General features: G+C 32.5%; 8 protein-coding genes across 8 annotated transcripts; 6 read left to right on the top strand and 2 right to left on the bottom strand.

The window, feature by feature from the left end:
- Positions 1-988: 988 nt before the first annotated feature.
- TVAGG3_0889920 (BAR/IMD domain-like family) lies at positions 989-1,549 on the top strand (the record flags this gene model as incomplete). Its single annotated transcript, XM_001321316.1, has 1 exon — positions 989-1,549. One exon carries the CDS (start codon positions 989-991, stop codon positions 1,547-1,549), a length of 561 nt encoding a protein of 186 aa, XP_001321351.1.
- A 209-nt stretch (positions 1,550-1,758) lies between these two features.
- On the top strand, positions 1,759-2,958 carry TVAGG3_0889910 (GTPase activator protein; the record flags this gene model as incomplete). Its single annotated transcript, XM_001321317.2, has 1 exon — positions 1,759-2,958. One exon carries the CDS (start codon positions 1,759-1,761, stop codon positions 2,956-2,958), a length of 1,200 nt encoding a protein of 399 aa, XP_001321352.1.
- A 401-nt stretch (positions 2,959-3,359) lies between these two features.
- On the top strand, positions 3,360-6,333 carry TVAGG3_0889900 (armadillo (ARM) repeat-containing protein family; the record flags this gene model as incomplete). The annotated part of the gene is made up of 1 exon (XM_001321318.1): positions 3,376-6,282. One exon carries the CDS (start codon positions 3,376-3,378, stop codon positions 6,280-6,282), a length of 2,907 nt encoding a protein of 968 aa, XP_001321353.1.
- A 913-nt stretch (positions 6,334-7,246) lies between these two features.
- TVAGG3_0889890 (uncharacterized protein) lies at positions 7,247-8,508 on the top strand (the record flags this gene model as incomplete). Its single annotated transcript, XM_001321319.1, has 1 exon — positions 7,366-8,160. One exon carries the CDS (start codon positions 7,366-7,368, stop codon positions 8,158-8,160), a length of 795 nt encoding a protein of 264 aa, XP_001321354.1.
- A 266-nt stretch (positions 8,509-8,774) lies between these two features.
- TVAGG3_0889880 (uncharacterized protein) lies at positions 8,775-9,524 on the top strand (the record flags this gene model as incomplete). Its single annotated transcript, XM_001321320.1, has 1 exon — positions 8,775-9,524. One exon carries the CDS (start codon positions 8,775-8,777, stop codon positions 9,522-9,524), a length of 750 nt encoding a protein of 249 aa, XP_001321355.1.
- Positions 9,525-10,088: 564 nt separating this feature from the next.
- TVAGG3_0889870 (protein ubiquitination) lies at positions 10,089-11,594 on the bottom strand (the record flags this gene model as incomplete). Its single annotated transcript, XM_001321321.1, has 1 exon — positions 10,089-11,594. The coding sequence occupies one exon, from the start codon at positions 11,592-11,594 to the stop codon at positions 10,089-10,091; it is 1,506 nt and encodes a 501-aa protein (XP_001321356.1).
- A 533-nt stretch (positions 11,595-12,127) lies between these two features.
- Positions 12,128-13,992, top strand: TVAGG3_0889860 (chromatin assembly or disassembly; the record flags this gene model as incomplete). Its single annotated transcript, XM_051250813.1, has 1 exon — positions 12,273-12,725. The coding sequence occupies one exon, from the start codon at positions 12,273-12,275 to the stop codon at positions 12,723-12,725; it is 453 nt and encodes a 150-aa protein (XP_051086288.1).
- A 1,164-nt stretch (positions 13,993-15,156) lies between these two features.
- On the bottom strand, positions 15,157-17,176 carry TVAGG3_0889850 (long chain fatty acid--CoA ligase family; the record flags this gene model as incomplete). The annotated part of the gene is made up of 1 exon (XM_001321322.1): positions 15,275-17,176. One exon carries the CDS (start codon positions 17,174-17,176, stop codon positions 15,275-15,277), a length of 1,902 nt encoding a protein of 633 aa, XP_001321357.1.
- Between the last annotated feature and the right edge of the window lie 1,834 nt (positions 17,177-19,010).

Raw genomic sequence — 19,010 nt, 5'->3', positions numbered from 1 at the left:
CCAAACTGAAAACTTGAGAAAAAGTGAAATATAAATTAGCCATTGTTAACTTAATATTACATGAACGGAGAGAGAAACTTTTGAGAAAACTGTTTTTTAGCATCAACATTAAAAATTTGTCAAATAAATGTTAAGCAAATCATATTTTGTTTTTTAGGTAACAAATGATTCCTCAGATGAGATCAATGAGTATAACTTGATTATTTTAATAGAATATAACAGTACGAAACAATAAATCCATGCTTTATTCTCTCAACTGAGTAAAATATCAAGAATTTTAAATTTTAACAACCACATCTCATTACCATAAGATAGTTTCAGTCCTATAAAGGCTATTCTTACCTGACAATTTTGATAATTACGCGTATTATTCAGTAATTCAATTTTATGTTTGTTCATTGCCTCAACTGTTTATGAATTTTATGTGAAACTATCATATTTCATATTCTTCATTGAAATTTAATATTTTTGAGATAGATATAAATTGCCAATTGAATAATTTAGGGTTTGATTTTTCAGAGGTTTCGATATCCACCATCCATGTCGATTTCATAACATCAAATTTGCTATCTGCTATACAATATGATTCAAGTGGGAGAATGCGAGCATATTTAACTGTTTCATTGGTGCTCAAATTAAATGTGAGGTGAATATTTTCATAATATTTTAATATAACTATTCAGAATTACAGATAGGATGCCCAAATAATCATTAAAAAATATGCGAGGACACTTTCAAAAAACATTATTGCAACTTTCCCCAAATCAATATCATAACATTTATTATAAATATTATGACTTCTGGCACGTTATATTTAATCAAAAAACTATTGAAATTTTTCACAAAAATTTTGACAAAGAAGATCAATTTTATTTCAGTTTTATTTCAAATCTTAAAGTTTCGATTTAATATGAGGCAGAACTTTCAACTTGCATGAAAATTCAATTTATGATGTTTACATTTATCGGCGATCAGATCTAGTTTTTATATGATAGGCGAATATGATTATGTTATTTTGAGCCCATTCCATCTAAACGAACAAACGCAACGTCTAGATGCTATATTGAAGCTCAAAAGTAATATTAATTATACAATTTCGGCATTCAGAACTTATATTAATGCAGGCGTAACTCTAGCAAACTCGATGTCAAACATTGCGACGAAATTCTTAGAATGCGGTTCATTCTCAAAGGATCCAACCATTTCTAACATTTCTAACTGTATTTCATATTTTAAATCGGCATTTGATTCTCATTTTTCCTCAGTTGAACAGAATGTCATCGATCCACTTCAACGATTCATAGAAAACGATATTACTAATTGTGAAAAACATTATAAAGAATTTTCTTCAAAGAAAAGCGCTTATTTTGCAGCTCTCGATAGAATAATGACTTCTAAAAACGTCGATCAAAAGATTTTAAATCAACTAAAGTCACATAAACAAGAAGCGGCAATATCAAATTATGAATTTCAACGCGCCTTAGAAATTGTCGAAAAGAAAAACTCTTACGAGCTCACCGCTACAGTATGTATCTTTACGATCTCATAGCTTTAAATAAATCTCTTTCTTTCAGTCAAAAAGATAAGATGATTTATTTTTGAGTTAATGAGACTTTATTTTAAGAAAATACTAACACATAGCTTTTAATCTTTTTGAATTCGTTAGGAGTCTTTTTCCGTGATTCGTTATTCCAATTTGATTCTTCCAAAGAAGAATTTTCAGCACTTCAATTGGCCCTTCCAGGATATATAAGCGGAATGGAGAACTTTGACAGACAAACGGAAACGACCAAGAAAATTATTGAAAATCTTATCGACTTGAATCAATCTGGATCATTAAATCGCTCGGGATACTTATGGAAACGCGGAAATGGATTCGGAAAAGTCTGGCATTCTCGTTTTGTCACTGTTAATAACCAACAATTCAAGTTTTTCAAAATCCATGGCGATGTTATCGAAGACCGTGGAACAATCGACTTAGTTACAGCTAGTGTTAGGAAAGAAAGCGATTCTGGTCGTCCAAACTGCTTAAGAATTACTGATCCATCTCATTCCTGGATTTTCCAATGCCCAGATCAAGCCGAAGCCGATCTCTGGATAGATACAATCAAAGAAAACGTCAGTTACTCACTCGATCATAGAGATCAGATGAAGTTTATGGCAGAAGATCTCAAAACCGAAGAAAAATGTGCAGATTGCGGTGCACCATGCCCAACATGGTGTTGCTTGAACTGGGGAACATCCATCTGCATCCATTGTTCAGGCGTTCACAGAGGAATGGGCGTAAATATTTCAAAAGTCCGATCTCTTACGCTCGATAAGCTCGATTCCGACTTCAAGAAGCTTTTAAATATGATTGGAAATGAGAGAGCCAACGAGATTTTGCTTTCTGCCCATTGTCCTCCCGATGATATGCCAAGAGAAGATTTAATTCGCCAGAAATACATCGAATTGGAGTTTATTGAAAAGTCATTCCTCAATATATACGATGCTATTGAGAGAATGGACTTTTACGCTGTTCTTAAGTGCGTAATGAGCGGACAATTAAGAGATCCTGCCAATAGAATTGAATATTACAGCCATCTGATTATATCGAGAAGGAACTTCACTCCAACGAAGTCACAAACGGAGTATAATTCAATTTCTCCGCTCCATGTAGCAGCTGCAGTCGGAAATATCCCAATTTTACTTCTTGTTGGTCTTAATACTACTAATATCGATATATCGGATTTCGCTGGATGGTCGCCTTTGTCTTACGCCGTGTTTTACAAAAAATCTGAAGTTGTCCACGCACTTATGAAGCTCGGAGTCAATCCGGGCAAGTGCGATCCAAGAGGAAATCCTTACCATATTGCTGTCGTCAACCAGGATAAAGAACTTGGAGCACTTTTCTTGCCATATTGGCAAGGAGACCCAACTCCACCAGAAATAGAGGCACCGGTCGATATAATGTCTTAACTCCTTTGTATTATACATGTATATTTATTTTTTATTGTCTTTGTTCACCAATTTTTTATCATTAAATAATATTTTTTTGCAAAATTGAAAAACTTCATTCCCATAACTCATAAGACAATAAAATACTTCGCTTTCTGCTTTCGCTTCTTGTTTATCAAGAGAATATTTTGCGTAAATTTTTTAGACAGTGAATCAAACTACTGATCATCCCAAAAAACTTCTTTGCCTACTTGCCATAAGAAGAATGAATTTCAATATCCATTGTCAGTCAAAGACCAAATCCACTGATTTAGGAAAATAAGTTTTAATAGTTCATTTAAAAAGACTGTTTCTCAACACGATAAAATCCATTAAAAAAACTTCGAAATTTCATGGTTGGGTAATAAAAATAAAAAAAAAACTTTTATATTTTTATGAATGGATGATTCAATTTATAACCAAGTGTTAGATTGTTTTAGAAGAATGAGAGGTAATAATGGAAATGAAATCGAGTCATCCAGCTTATGGCTGAGCGAATTTTGTTCAAATCCAAATTCAATAAATACCCTTGTTTCAATTATCCAGAACAACACAGAAGAAGTGATGAGACAGTATGCTGTGATCACTCTGAAGACAGCACTACACACAAATTGGTTCAATATCAGCGAATCAGAACAAGACCAAATATTTCAGTTAATCATTCAACTTATACTAAGTCAACAGTCAATGTACGTTAAAGTTAACCTTGTAGATGTGTTTCAAAGATATATCAATCCCAATCATATAATGAATATTTTACCAATAATATTTGAGCAGACAAACTCTGAAGATCTTAACATTGCATTATGTTTAACACAACTCATAGCTACAGAAAAGAATTTTCAAACCATACCAGAGGTCGAAAACGTTTTACAAAACCTATTTCAGAGAGGTTTTTCAGATAAAAGTACAAATACTCGTTTAGAAACATTTTACTGTATGTACAGATGCGCACGAAGCGGTTTGATTTCTCAAATTGCTGATCTTTGGGATAACATACTAGAATTACTTGATATCTGTATCCAAGATGAGCAAAAGCTTAGCCAATTCATAAATATTATGGATGAGATAATGGATGACCTCCCTGGACTGTGCGATCCCATTTCTTTGTACGAGAGATGTATTATTCACTTTGATTCACAAGACAAAGACCCAACAATATTACAACATTTATATGTGATTATCAATGCACTCGGAGCCAACTTTTTAAACTCTTTTGAAGGTGAAGAATTTTATATTCAATTTATTCAAATTACTTATGACTTAATGATGTATTTTTACGAACCATCAGATGAGTTATCAGTAAGCCTCGTGCAAAAATATGAAATTGGGATGTCAGAAGTCATATCTACAGTTGATTTCCTTAAATACCTTTGGCAGATGAGTTTGGATATCGTAGGAACCGATAAGGGTAAATTTTGCTTCTTAACTGCTCTTTATGCCACTCACGAACGTTCTCCTGAATTTTATGAAGATAAAACTCATGACATTACGGAATTTTTTGCATCCTGCATTGACACAGAGATACCAACAATATTAGAAAAGTGCGCAATGACAATAACAGAGTTCAAACCAACTCTGAAACAAAATGCTGATTTAGATACTCAACAACTTGCTATAAAACTCATGCCTGTTGTCCAAAATAATCCAACTGAAATATACATATCAGCATTGACAGCTCTTGTCAGCGCTCTTCAAGATACATCTTTAATTTTTTCAGATGTCTTCTCAATTGCTCATAATTTACTTCTTACCAATAACCCAACCTTAGCACTTAATGCTATACCTCTCCTGGCTTCTGCAATTGCTCGTGGATTTGATAAAGTTGAAGAATTCTTCCCAAACATCGAAGAATTCATTTCTACTTACTTAAACTCCACAGAAGAATCAGATGATACACTTTTATTCAAGATTGAAGCCATCAGATGCATTGAACAACTAATATTAACATTTAATAACGTTGTTATCAGCCAATGCGGACATTTGATAGAATATCTGGTATCTAGTATCGCATCTCCTTTATCTTCATCGTTTGAACTTGCTTGTATGTCCGCTCTTTCAGTTGCATCTGAAAATGCACCACAAATTCTTCCTCAATGGTCAGAAGAAGCCTTGAATTACCTCATATCCATAGTAAATATTGATCTGGATGCACAATTCAAGGAAAATCTCGAGAAACCAATTAATGAAAATTCAGATGATGAAATTTTCAAGACAAAATACCAAAAGCATGCATTTATATTGAATATACTTTCGCATGCTTTACTTTCTTCCGAAGAAATTTACAACCAACACATAGATGATTTAATTGCCGCTTCCACAATGATGAGAAGAAGCTTTTCTCCTGAATGCCAAGCTATGGCATGCGTTGCAATTAAGTTAATATCAGAAGCAGCCCTTAAATACAACTCTCAGTCACAAGAATTGACAGAAAAACTGTTTTCCATCGCAATTGGTGACGAATACGAAGACAAAGAGGTTCAAACAGCATGTGCAAATGCAATTCGAGCAATGATATTCGTCCACAAAGCTCCTTGCCAGACAGAAATGTTGGTTCAAATATTATCTCATTTTTATAAGTACGTAATCTTCACAGAAGATATCTTCGGATGCGATGAATTCGTTCTCCTTGCGAAAGATGTCATTTATACCCTTGCAAAACAGGATTTCGCAAATATTAAATCTTTTGCAGAGCAATTGCTTAACGTAAACGGAGAATCGAAGAGCCATTTCTATGTAGCTCTATGTATTATATCATTTTTGATCAGCGCTGAGCCTTCTCAGTTCGATAATAATTTCAAGCAACAAATATTAAATCTCCAGAACGAAAGAATATCGAATTTGGAGACTATATCTAGCAGTATGTTCATCAGGGAGATATCTGTATCAGATCCCGCATTTTTCCAACCTTTGGCCCAACAATCTTTCGAAGCTCTGCTAAATGCAATTACTTCTCCCTTAGTTGATAGTGTTGTCGGCCGTAAAATCATGCATTATGCAACAGTCAGCGCAATGCATTTAGTTCTGAACGTAATTCCGGAGATTTTGAATGTAGAAATCGCTGATGCAATTCTTACTGTGTTGCCACTGAAATGCGATACAGGGGATTCGATGCTTCAAGCTTCTTTCATCATTAGTGTTTATAAAAGAACAGAAGGCCAGTTTAATATGAAAATTGCAGAAATAATTCGTGATTGCATCGGAGATAAGAAATCTTTGGTCAAAAACGATTTGACACCAGAAATTATACAATCTCTAAAAGATATTTACAACGAGATTGAAGCTTCAGGAATTTTAGGAGAATAATTTATTCATGTTTTAATTGTTTTATATATATTTTTCTATGTTATTTAATAAAATGACTATATTTCATTAATCTCTCTTTTATATTTCATTAATATGGTTTCAATTTCATTCATTCAATATTAGTGCTTGTAAATACATATTGCATTAATTAACTTCTACTTAAGGCCTTTTGGCAACTAGATGCTTGCAACCAAAACTCCAAATTAAATTGAAGTTCATTATGATTTGAAATGAAATAACTTGTGTGAATGGTATTATGCATTATTGAAACAATTCATTGGGCAACATAGCATATGATTATTAATAAAAGGCCTAATTTCATCCCAAAAGTAAATTTTTCTGATTCCGAAAGAATAAATATGATTTTGTTGTTGTTTAAATGCTATTATCATAAAAGACCTATGGGATATATTAGATTTATGGAGATACAAATTGAAAAAAATACATTTGATAGATTGAATTATCAGATATCTTTATTGATTGAAATAAATATGGCGAACGTCTTTTGCATATGCTATATATAGTATGTTATATAGGCACATATCTATAGTTCCAGATTTAATTGAAAGAATCATTTCAAGATGAAGTTCAATGCTAACATAAGTCAGTATTGACACAAAAATGTCAATACATCATATTATTTGAATAATGCCTTAAATTTCTAGATTTTTTTTTTGAAATGATTTTTCGATTTCAGATTGCAATGAATTATCGCTGCTTGGATATTATTCCTAAGATCCAAACAATTATCAAAAGATAATAAGTTCATTCTAAGATGGATAAGAAGCTTTTGATGTCCTTTCAAATTTTTTACGATTTCTTCTCTTCTCAATTTTTCAATCAATAATTTTCTGAATTAAACGTAGATACAAGATTATCAATCAATAATAAATAAAAAAATTGCAGGCAGACCTTTGAATTTTCCTTTTCAATGACAACATTTCATTAATGGTCCTTATTCATTACATACTATAAAATAAAAATTTAAAATTTATAAAATCTAACTCTCCAAATTCGAAATTTAAAAATACAATCACCATATCAGCCTCTTATTTCTGTATCTTCACATATTCTATCGTCAACATGGCCACATTTAACCGCCCGTGTCATGACATTTTCATAGAAACCGGCGACCAATTACGGTTTATCGCTGCTGTTCCACAGTCAAAGCTTGCTTCTGAAGCGAATATAACACTGGACCAGGAGCAGGATATATGCGCATGGCTGATCTCGCCATCAGGAAGTGCAGAATACTCTGTTTCGACGTATTATCTTGCTCCTGATAAAAGTTTTGCGGAAATATATCCTGTAAACAATATATCAGGGTTCTCCATGGTGTTGAAATACGCAGGATCGGCTCTCCATGAGTCAATTGTAACAGGAAAGTCGATTATGTTGTATTATCATAACGAACTTGAGACATATAGCGATGAATACATCAAAGTTCAGTCTAAGAACATCCAGCATATTACGAACGTCAGTTACTCATCACTTGCATTCAAGAGAAACAATACAATCAGATATATTGTTCCTTCTTCAATGGGAACAACAAATTCTGTATTTGATGAATCGAATTCCATGTCAAAGAAGAAGATCGTCATCATGGTTTCGGTTCTAGGCTCAATTGCAGGTGTTTGGGTGATAATTGGCGTAATTTACTGGATTACCAACAAGAGGAGGAAGCAGCGGATGAACGAATCCACTGCAAACCCTGTCTATCCAAGGTACAGAGCAGATTCAGTTCCACAGAACCATTTGGAAGAAATAGAGTTCTCTACTTCCACTTCTACGAATCCTGCACCTGTTCCAACTGCAGAACCATACGCAATGGAGAGTTCTGATGACCAAAACAACCCTTATCTCGATGCTGATTTGTAATTTTTTTTAATAGAGAAAATTATTTTTATTTATGTATAAAATTTATTTGTATATTAGGTACTCATGTATGTTAATTAATATTAAATATATTGTTATTTGAGAATTAATTACTTTCTCTGGATATTTTTTCAATAAATTTTAATTCTTAACAAATGGAATGACTGTCTATTCTATCATAGTTATTATTATGAAAAGCATCAATTCTCCCATAGAAAATACTATCAAATTATGTATTACTAGCTTATTTTACTAAGATTTACTTTTAATCGCATAATTTTCTGAATAAGTATAGTTGTAGCATGCATATATGTTTATCTGTCTTTGTCCTGTTTCAGATTTTTAAAAAAGAATACCTAAATGAAATCTCGAACAGAGAATAACATACATCTTAATTAACAAAAGTAATTTTAGCTAATTTTATCTAGATAAGATCAAATTAGAGATATTCTATAGAATTCTTTTAAATGAATATTGAAAGGGAGGAAACAAAATCTAAAACCGTTACCAACAATCTTTCAATAGAATTACATTATGAAAACTGTTTTCATCTTTTGTTCATAATTGATATTTTGATCAATGATTTATAAAATTTTTGTAATTACAATTTTTTTTAGATGATCGCCTTGGATTTGAGCCAACTAGGAGGCAAGTTTTTTCATTTAATCTCAGACAAGCAAAAACAGAACCATGAAGAAATCAAAAGACTTTGTAAGCTTCAAGATGCTGCTCCTTTTGTCGATTATTATCTTCATATTTTTCATATAAGCAACGAAGTTTATGAGCATTTCCCAGAATTGCTACCACAAAGACTTATAGTTTATTATTACTACTCAATTTTCAGATACTCTGCATGTTGCTGCTTCTTAAACTTTGATCACTTTGGAGAAAAAAAGATTGAGTATCAGAAAGAGATTGCAGAGACATCTGACCAATTAGGCGAAATGATTAACGAAATATTCGTCAAAATTCCAACTCTTATCAAACAGTATAAGAGAAGAAAATATTTCATCTCTTATTTCTGTGAAGGTTCATTTATTTATAATAACTTAACCATTTCAAAAGCAAATATTGAAAATCAAATATTCGACCTAGTTTGGAATTATGCAACCCTAGCTCAAAAATTTTGTATTAGGCTTTCAGAAATTGGCATGGAATATAAAAAAATGAGACGCCCTATTCTAAGAACAGATGCATTTAGTGATCGTTCAAGTTTATTTCCACAGGCGTTTCAACTCTGTCAATATAATTTTTTCACATCTCGGGAAGAATGGCTTAGCAGCGTTGACAATATTTATGTAGAGAATAAGGGAATCTTCGGAAAGCATAATCTCTATCCTACAATATATCATTATGGGGATTTATAAAATCTTGTAAATATAACTTTTTTTAATAAATTCTTTGATTTTCATGTCTAGATATTTTTAAGATCTTCTTAAGGGTGTCCTTACCCGCATGACATGGCCTTAAATTCTGATGTTTAAGTTTAATATTCAATGACACCATACTCCATATGAAAGAAATTTGAATAGAAGTCAGATTGGTGTGAGGGCACCATTAATGATATATTTTATACATCATGATAGTATTATTTGAAAATTTTAAAAGAATTCCATTAGTCTTTGAATCTTTGATTATGAATGATAGAATAAGCGAAATAAGTTGAAAATAACTTTATTATAACATGATAGGTACACATATTAATGTGGAAATGATACCAAATGGTTCTTTGGATAATCTATTATCATAATTTAGTCGAAATATTAGCGTTCACAACTCATTCGAAGTTTACAACATACTTCGCGAATTCTAGTTTTAAAAATTATTTATTATAGAAGCAAAAATAATTGTTTATTTTTTAGAATAAAAATAAAATTAAATACGAATATTTGAGATTATTTATATTCATAGATATTCTTTTGTGGTTATCGTTATTTTGCGCCTGCTTTAATTAGCAGATTTATGACTTTTTTGCAATTTTCATTTTTGTATTGATTTTCTTTTGCATAATCAAGTGGAGTTTTTCCATCATTGCTTTTATCATTAATATTGACCCCAATTGAAATCAAATATTCAACAACACTAATGTTTCCTTGTGAAGCTGCATAATGAAGCGGAGAATCATTATTGGTAGATTTTTCATTTTTATTGCATCCTTTTTGAATTAAATATTTAACAAAATCAAGATGACCATTTGATGATGCAGCCATTAATGGAGTAGCCCCATCTTTATCTTTTTCATCTGGATTTACACCCATTGAAATAAGATATTTAATTACCTTAAGGGACCCATTTATTGATGCCAAGAATATACCATTTCTATTATCATTATTTTTAGAGTTCACATCGCAGCCAATACTTTTCAGATATTTTACTACTTCAAGATGACCAAATTCTGACGCAACAAGAATTGAATTATATCCATTATTATCTTTTTCATTTGGATTTACTCCAAGTGATACAAGATATTTAACCACTTCAAGATGACCTTTTGATGATGCAAAATAAATACAATTTGCATTAGCATTTTCTTTAGAGTTTGCATCACAACCAACTGATACAAGATATTTAACAATATCAAGATTACCGGTTTGAGAAGCACAAATAATTGCATTAAATCCATCAGTTTTATTTCGCCAATTTTTGTCAAAACCAAGTTCAATTAAATATTTAACAACTTCGAGTTTACCGCTTGATGATGTTATTAAACAATTATTTCCGAATTTATTAACTACATATTTATCACAACCTCCTTCAATAAGTGATTTTGCAAATTGAAGATCTCCATTAAAGCACGCCCAAATAAGTGGAGTATTCTCTTCTGAATCTTTCTTTTCGCTTAATCCAGTTGCACATGCAATAGACATCCTCAATTTTTCACCACTTTTTGAAAGTTTCTTAAGGAAATCAGATGCAGTTGCAAAATCACAACTCAAAGGTAATTCAGCAGTTTTAACAATTTGATCATAAGATTGACGTATTCGATTAAATTGTTTTTCTTTGTTCTTCATTTCATCTTCGAGTTCTTCATTTTGCTCGTTGAGTTGTGATACTTTGCATTTAAGCTGATAGATTTGGTTATTTAGTTCTGTTATTTCGGAATTGTTGCGATCTGTCACTTCTTTTTTGAGATTTTCATTCTGAGAATTGAGTGTTGAATTTTCAGTTATGAGCTGAGTGTTCTTAGAATTGAGTGATGAATTTTCATTTATGAGCTGAGCGTTCTTAGAATTGAGTGAAAAGATTACCTTTAAATTGTTTTCATTCTTATTCTTTTCTTCAGATAATTCGTTTTGGAGCTTTTCGATAGTACTTTTAAGATAGACAATATCATTCTGGTACTGGATTAACTCGTTGTTTATACGCGGTTTCAATAATTCGGTTTTGTATTGTTCGATAGTATCTTTACAGTTTTTGTTATCCGATTCAAGTATCATGATCTTTGCTTGAAGATTTTGTATTTTTGTCTTTAATTTCGTTGTTTCTGCATTGCATTTATTATTAAGGAAGTCAATTATTCCGGTTGTTGGCTTGAGTTTCAAATTTTTTTCGTAGATGTCGAGGACGTTAACAACATCTTCAAAGGAACTAATTGAAACATTGCATTTTCGAGCATATTTATATAGCTCCGATAATGAAAACTTTGTTTTACCTTGCGAAACAAAACGTTTGAAATAGTTTGGATCAAAATTTGTTTTTTCTAAAACTTCTGGAATGTTTTCGGGGTCGATGATCTCAAAAAAGTTTTCTTGATCGAGATATTCTCGTGTGTTCTTCGCAATAAAATCAAGATCGATAACGTTTGAGAACTTTACATTTATTCAAGAGATAAATGATGTCATTTTTATTTTATTTTACAAATCCTTTACAATCCAAGATTAACTCGTTGCTAAGCTCCATAGTTCAGGATGAATAATTTATGAGGTTGAAAATCTTCTCATTCAAAAATTCATTTGAGGAATAGTGCAATCGATTGTAATATCGTGTCTATTTGCTTTTTTTATGAATAAAGATTAAAATTCATGGTCTCATAGGCGTATTTCCTTCTATACACTATAATTACAATTCATTTCATAGGAAATTGATAGAATTGTGGACGTTTAAAAATTTCTAAAATGAGCATCATTGTGGACAAAGTCGATGTTGTCAATCCACAAGGCAAGTTTACTGATGATTTTATATTTGATATAACAATCGAATGCACTTCCCCAATTTCAACATTTATTAAATTGGAAGTTATTTATGTTGGAAGTACACAACAAGGATCTGAATATGAACAAATTTTAGCATCAAAGAAAATCGGACCAATTGAAGTTGGCTTAAGCAGATTCGTAATTAAAGCAAAACCACCACAAGTCAGCAAAATACCATTCGAAGAAGCAGCATTAGCAGGATTAACAGTTCGAGCTCTTTACAAAGACCAGGAATTTAATAAAATACTATATTTTGTATCAAATGAAATTCCTGCAACAGCTACATCATTTGATGGGCTTGATCTCTCAACAATAGACCGTGAAGTTGATGATGAAAATAAAACTGTTCATCCAAAACAAATTAATTGGAAATAAAATTTTGTTTATAGAATAATTAAATTATTAGATATCCTTAATCCAGTTAAATACGCTTAGGAAAATTCTGTCTTCAGTAATTTAACTTGTACTTCTTTTTTTTTTCAAAGATAAGCTCAAGACCAAATTTTTCAATCTACTGTAATCAAAAATCATGTAAATTATAGCTTCAATATGTGAATATTTTGAAAGCCTTGCAAGAATTACACTTTGTGTTATTGGATTAAGTACAATTACACAAAGTAATGTTTCTCTCTCATTTTTTAAACTGGGACATCATGTTATTGTCGTAGATGATTGGAAAGATATGTCTATAAAAATAAATTATGTGTATGAGTTCAGAAGGTCTTATAATCTAAATAATATATGTTTATTCATATTAAAATGAAAACCATCAAGGGAAATGTATTTGATGGATTGAAAAATGAAAGAGGTTTGATTGATTGACATTTCATTAATTGATATGTTCCCAATAAGTCAATTGTGATGTTATCTAGTTTAATATCTTTTAAAAATGATAAATTTTGAGAAAATGGTTTATTGACATCAATAAGCCTTAATGATCTATGTTCAAACACAGCGTAAATAGATGAATTTACGTATTTGATTGCTGAACTATTAATGGTTGATGCAAAAAAATTGGTACTTGGAGCTGAAAAAGTTAAAGAATTCGATTCATTGTTAAATCTATATATAATTATGGATTTAAGGATAGATGTCCTCATAATAAAGTTGCCTTCTATAACACTTGTTGTTTGCGGAAGAATTAATTGTTCTAAATAAACTAAATCAGCAAAAGAATTGGCTGCTATTGTTTTTGTTCCAAAAGGAACACTATATACGTGATCAATTCTACCACTCGGGTAGTAGATTAACGTATTTTTATTTTTATTGTATAAAACGCCATCAATTGTTGAGAAATATAAGCACTCTGGATCAGTAATGAATTGCTGGAAACTTGTTGCGAAATCAAAGCTGATTGATTCACTTAAAGTAGATAAATTATTCGGAATTCGAAATGTTCGAACGAGAGTGTAGGAAAAAACATTATTTCCTAGACTTTTAACGCTATCGGGGAGTGTTAAAAATCTGAGATTTGAATATCCATTGAAAACATCATCTGCGGTGCTTGTAACTTCGCCTGTGACAATAATCGAAACAGCATCTTTATGTAATGTTTGTCTTTGTAGTGTACCTGATGCTTCAATGATCCATTCTTTTGTTGCATCATTCCAACTCAGTTGTGTAAAGAGCTAGAATCCATTTTGATGTCGAAATGTCAAAAATTTCAATTGGTAAAAAATGATCTGAAAATTTGAATGAACAAAGAGTAATCGGTGGTTTGGGTATATTACACTTATCTATTATCGAAATTGCATATACATCAAAAAAAGGGGGAACTTGGTCGACAACAAAGGTATCAGCCAAAATTGTTCCCATTATGCTTTGCATGTGAAGTATAGTAATAGTGTGTATGGACTCATAGAATGACTTTCGTTTGATTTCGAGATATATTATGATCTTCTAAAATATACATATTTTACTTGACAACATATATATTGTATCGTATTATTAAAATTAAACGAAAAATTTGGCTCAAGACGAGCAAAATTCGATGCTAAAAAAGTAAATTGTTTATTGATTAAGGTGCTTCCAGGTATTTTTGTGAAGTAACACTTTACTCATTTTTCTTTCTACATCTGTATATAAAACATGAACAAATAAGGATTTATAATTAAAAATACTTTTCGAATTGGGTAAATAAACCGTTAGATCTTAGATTTTATTAATCATCTCTTCTTAAAATGAGACTGTGGTAATGGTAACTGTGTATAAGAGTTGGAGCATTGTTAAATTGCGCGAAATTTTGATAAGTTTAAAAAAATGATTTATAGTATGTTCAAATATACTAGAATTTAATAATATCTAATAACATCGACTGCAAACAATCGATTTTAAGTGATTGATGAAAATCGATTTCAATATTTAAAATTTTCGAGGTTTTTTGACTGATAGCAATTGCCTTGGACACCTAGAATGAAGTTCCCCTTGGTGAATTTCTCTAAATTTTTTCCATTTTAGAAAAAGCCTAAGTAATTTTCTATAAAATGATAACGTTTTTTTCAATTCTCGATTTTTTTGGAAAAATGAGGTTAAATTTTTTGAAAATTTAAAATTTAGAGCTGAACAAACCATTTTTATTGTGTTCTAAATCGCTAAAGCCTTTTCATTTTTGTTAATCTATAATTTTTCTACTAATATATGTCAATTCTACAGCGAATCAACTAATTATTTGGATATCGAGGTTTAGAATCCTATGCGATATCATTAGCATTTATAAAATATGAAATAATCTCATTAATATTCGAAATGCTGCACTGCTTGTTTCAATCATGATCTTTGTAAAGATAAAATATGAATTTTTGAATCAGTTTTAAGTTGTGGAAATGAAAGGTTATTAATGAAATAGAGAGTAATATTTATATTTTGTTTACAATTTTAAAAAACAAATATTATATATAAAAAAATAAATAAATTAAAATAAAAATCTAGCATTTTGATCTCAATTCCTTTCCTTCAAGCGCTGCAAGTTGATTTGCGAACTTCTCAGCTATTCTTCCTCTACATTGTTTCATTGATGGCGTTAATAATCCATTTTGAGGGGAAAACTCCTCAGGAGAAATGAAAACTCCCTTAATAATCTCGAAACCATTAAGTTTGTACTGTTTTCCGAGCTGATCAAATTGAGATAATATGTAATTCTCGTCCGCGGAGAAGTTTGGCTGCAAAACTACTATTGCAGTAGGGAATCTTGACGTCATCTCAGCATGGATATAGATTTGTGCGATTCCTGGAACTTGTGAATAAATATTCATTAATTTTTGTATGGAAATATACTCTCCTTGTGAGAGTTTGATGATTTCCTTACGACGGCCAATCATTTGGAACTGTCCTGTTTTGTTCAATTTGAAGATATCGCCTGTCTTGAACCATCCTTCTTCGAAATTGTTCTTTTGCTCGTCTTCGTTCTTATAATAGTTCTTGATTACGCCTGGTCCTCGAACGAGCAACTCTCCTTCGTTGTTCTTTGCATAGTAGCCTGTTTCTTCGACGTCAATTAACTTGGCTTCTCCACAGGCAAAGGGAACTCCGCAGTTTCCGCAGAAACAATCGTAACTGGACTGTCCGATAATTGGCCCGGTGGTTTCGGTTAGGCCATAACCGATGAGGAAATCGCAATTAAAGGCAATTCTCATGAAATGCTGCAGTTCCGGGGGTATATAAGATCCTCCTCCAACGAAAAGCCTTAGCCTGCCACCAGCGGCTTGTCTGATTGGATTAAAGATCAAATCTAATCCTGGTACGTGTTTTATTCGCAAAGTATTAAGAAGAACGGACTTAACTGAGAAGGCTGCGTTGAATATAGCACGAACTGCGGGTGATTTCTTGTTGATTTGGGCTAAAACTCCGTCATGAATTCTTTCAAAGACTCTGGGGACTCCTATAGCAATTGTAGGCTTGAGAATCTTGAATTCATCGGTAAGACGCTTCAAATCTCCCGAATAGAAGCCGATAGAACCTAAAACTTTAATTGCAACAACATGCATGCAAGATTCGAAGATATGAGCGAGCGGGAGGTACGACAACATGCTGTCCGATGGCTTAAAGTCTATACAGAACATGATAATTGCGTTGGAAGTGGCAATTAAGTTGGAATGTGTAACAATGCAGCCTTTTGAGACTCCTGATGTTCCGGAAGTGAACATAATGAAAGCAGGGGTCTCAGGTGTTGGTAGTCTGTATGAAAATCGTTGTTTGAAGCCAAGGAAATCGCTAAATCTGTGAAAATGAATTCGATGATTTTGGTATCTCGCGAAATCAAACTTGTCTTCTTCTGTATCGAATACTATTAAATCTGTTAGACAGCAATCGTCAGTCAAACTATCAAGTAAAAGCTTGACTTTCGTAGAAACAATGAAAACGTGAGTGAGATGAGAGAAATTGATGATATGAAGCATGTTGTCTGTTCCAAATGTATCGTAAATAGGGACTGGAATGTATCCATACGCATAGCAAGCGTGTTGAATCAAAACCCACTCAATTCTATTATGACTTAATATTCCGATATTCGCGCCGAACTCTGGGATTTTAGTTATGAGACAGGAACCAATCGCATCTCTTTTTTCACAAAATTCAATTCTATTCATGAATTTGAAACTATTTTCCCAAACTCCGTTGTTAAAAACTCTTGATCCGTAAAATGGAAGGTCAGGAGCTATCTTTTTCGTGTATTCGAGAAGGTCAAATAGTGTTCCAATCTGTGGAGCATCGATAAAACGATCAAAAAAGCGTTCTGATGAATATTTACCTAATAATGGTGAACGGAAAATGCCAGTTTCATTTGGTAGATGATCAGCATCTTCTAAAACACAACTGTAATCATTTCCCATCAAAATTTTGCTATTTTTGTAAACTATTCAAATAAATCCTTTAATGATCGAGCCAAGGGAAAATAATGGTGAAACTATATACTACATAATTTAAAAAAAAAGGTAGTGGGGCTTCCAGGCGCGTTGCGCCCTCTAGCCCATAAAAAATTTCTGAGGACGAGCCAGCCGTTGACTTTTTTGTAGAGCACTCAAAATAGTATAACTTTGTCCGGACAAGTAAGGGTCTATCGTCGCTACAGGAAAAGTTACAGGCGTTCCAAGGAAGTATACTTTGAGAAGCCTTTTCCCCCTTATAGAATGAGATAGGACGGTTATTTTACAAAACTGACAACACTTTGACCGAGTAGTTTTTTTGTGCTGAACAAAAAGTGTCATATAAACATCTGTCAAAACCGTTTTTTACTTCACTTAAAATGCCACGTAAGCTACGTAAGAATATACGTAAGAGGAAGGGAGCATTGAAACATCCAATAGTAAAACTGACACCACAACAACAGTTGCAACAACAAATGATGAATGACCCCACTATGTTGCAACAAATGTCAAGCAACCCTATGCTTTTAAACCGAGTTATTGGTGCACAGAGTGGGGGTTTAAGAGCGGCACTTTTAGCGAAAATGGCAGGCTATGGTGGAGCTGCAGACGGAACAGCTTATAACCCTCAAAGTCAAATGAATTTGAGTTCACTCAAAAATCAAATAACAGATGTCAAAAAGTCAAACATAGACATACAGAAACAAATAAGTGAAAACGAAAAGAAACTAGAATATGACAGACACACAAAGAAACTCAATGAGTTAAACGTAGAGAAAAAGAAGAAAGAAGAACAACTGAAAGAACTAAGTACAGAGGAATATGCGAAAAAAGTGTCAGAAAAAGCAGCAGAAGTAGCAAAAATGGAACAAGATGTTATAAATTTGAAAAACCATACTACTCAATATAAAGTACTGAAAGATGAAGAGATAAAACAAAAAGCCCTGAAGACATATATGGATAGCGATGAGTATAAAAAAGAAGTTGAAGCAAATGTAAAGGCAGAAAAACTTTTACAGTTGCAAAACCAATCCGTACAGTATGAAAACTTAGCACAAGAAAGTAAAAATAACGACGCAGCCATGCAAAAGGCAATGAAAAGCGCAGAATATATAAAAGCTAATAATGACTGGTTAGATGCCCAAGCCAACGCTAAAGCAGCCCAACTTATAGGGTCAATAAGGACAAAAATACAAGCGGATGAAGACAGTTCAAATGAAGCTTTAATGAATGCTGACTTTAAGAATGCCTTCGAAGCTCTTCATAGTAAGGTGAAACAAGTGAACGACTTCTCATCTGGAAAGAAACTGAAGTCTGAAGGTTTCGACAAAGAGTTAAGAGAAGTAGCACAAAATATGACGAAAATAACAGATGCAGCAACGAGACAGGCAGTTCAAAGTGCCTATGACGCCGTTAGAGCAACTGTTGTGGAAAGTCAAGAAAAAGAGTTACAACAGACCAAAACAGACCTAGTAAATGCTTTCTTAAAAACGAAAAGTCAGGTAGGACATTATGCTGCAGATGGAACATATGTGCCAGCTGGTGGAACTTATATACCACCAAACCCTCCAAGAGAAGCACCCGCACCAGGACTACCTAAAACATTTACATCGTCACATGGACACAGACACAGGCATGCACCAAAACCAACACAACAACCAACAGTTCAAAATCCAGCACCACAACAACAACCAAAACCAACAGTTCAAAATCCAGCACAGCAACCAACAGTTCAAAATCCAGCACCACAACCAAAACCAGCACAACAACCACCTCCACAACCAGCACAGCAACCAACAGT

Source organism: Trichomonas vaginalis, chromosome VI, assembly GCF_026262505.1.
Source record: "Trichomonas vaginalis G3 chromosome VI, whole genome shotgun sequence".
Lineage (NCBI taxonomy): Eukaryota > Parabasalia > Trichomonadida > Trichomonadidae > Trichomonas > Trichomonas vaginalis.
The sequence above is the reverse complement of the archived record's forward strand: the minus strand, read 5'-3'. Positions and strand labels throughout refer to the sequence as shown.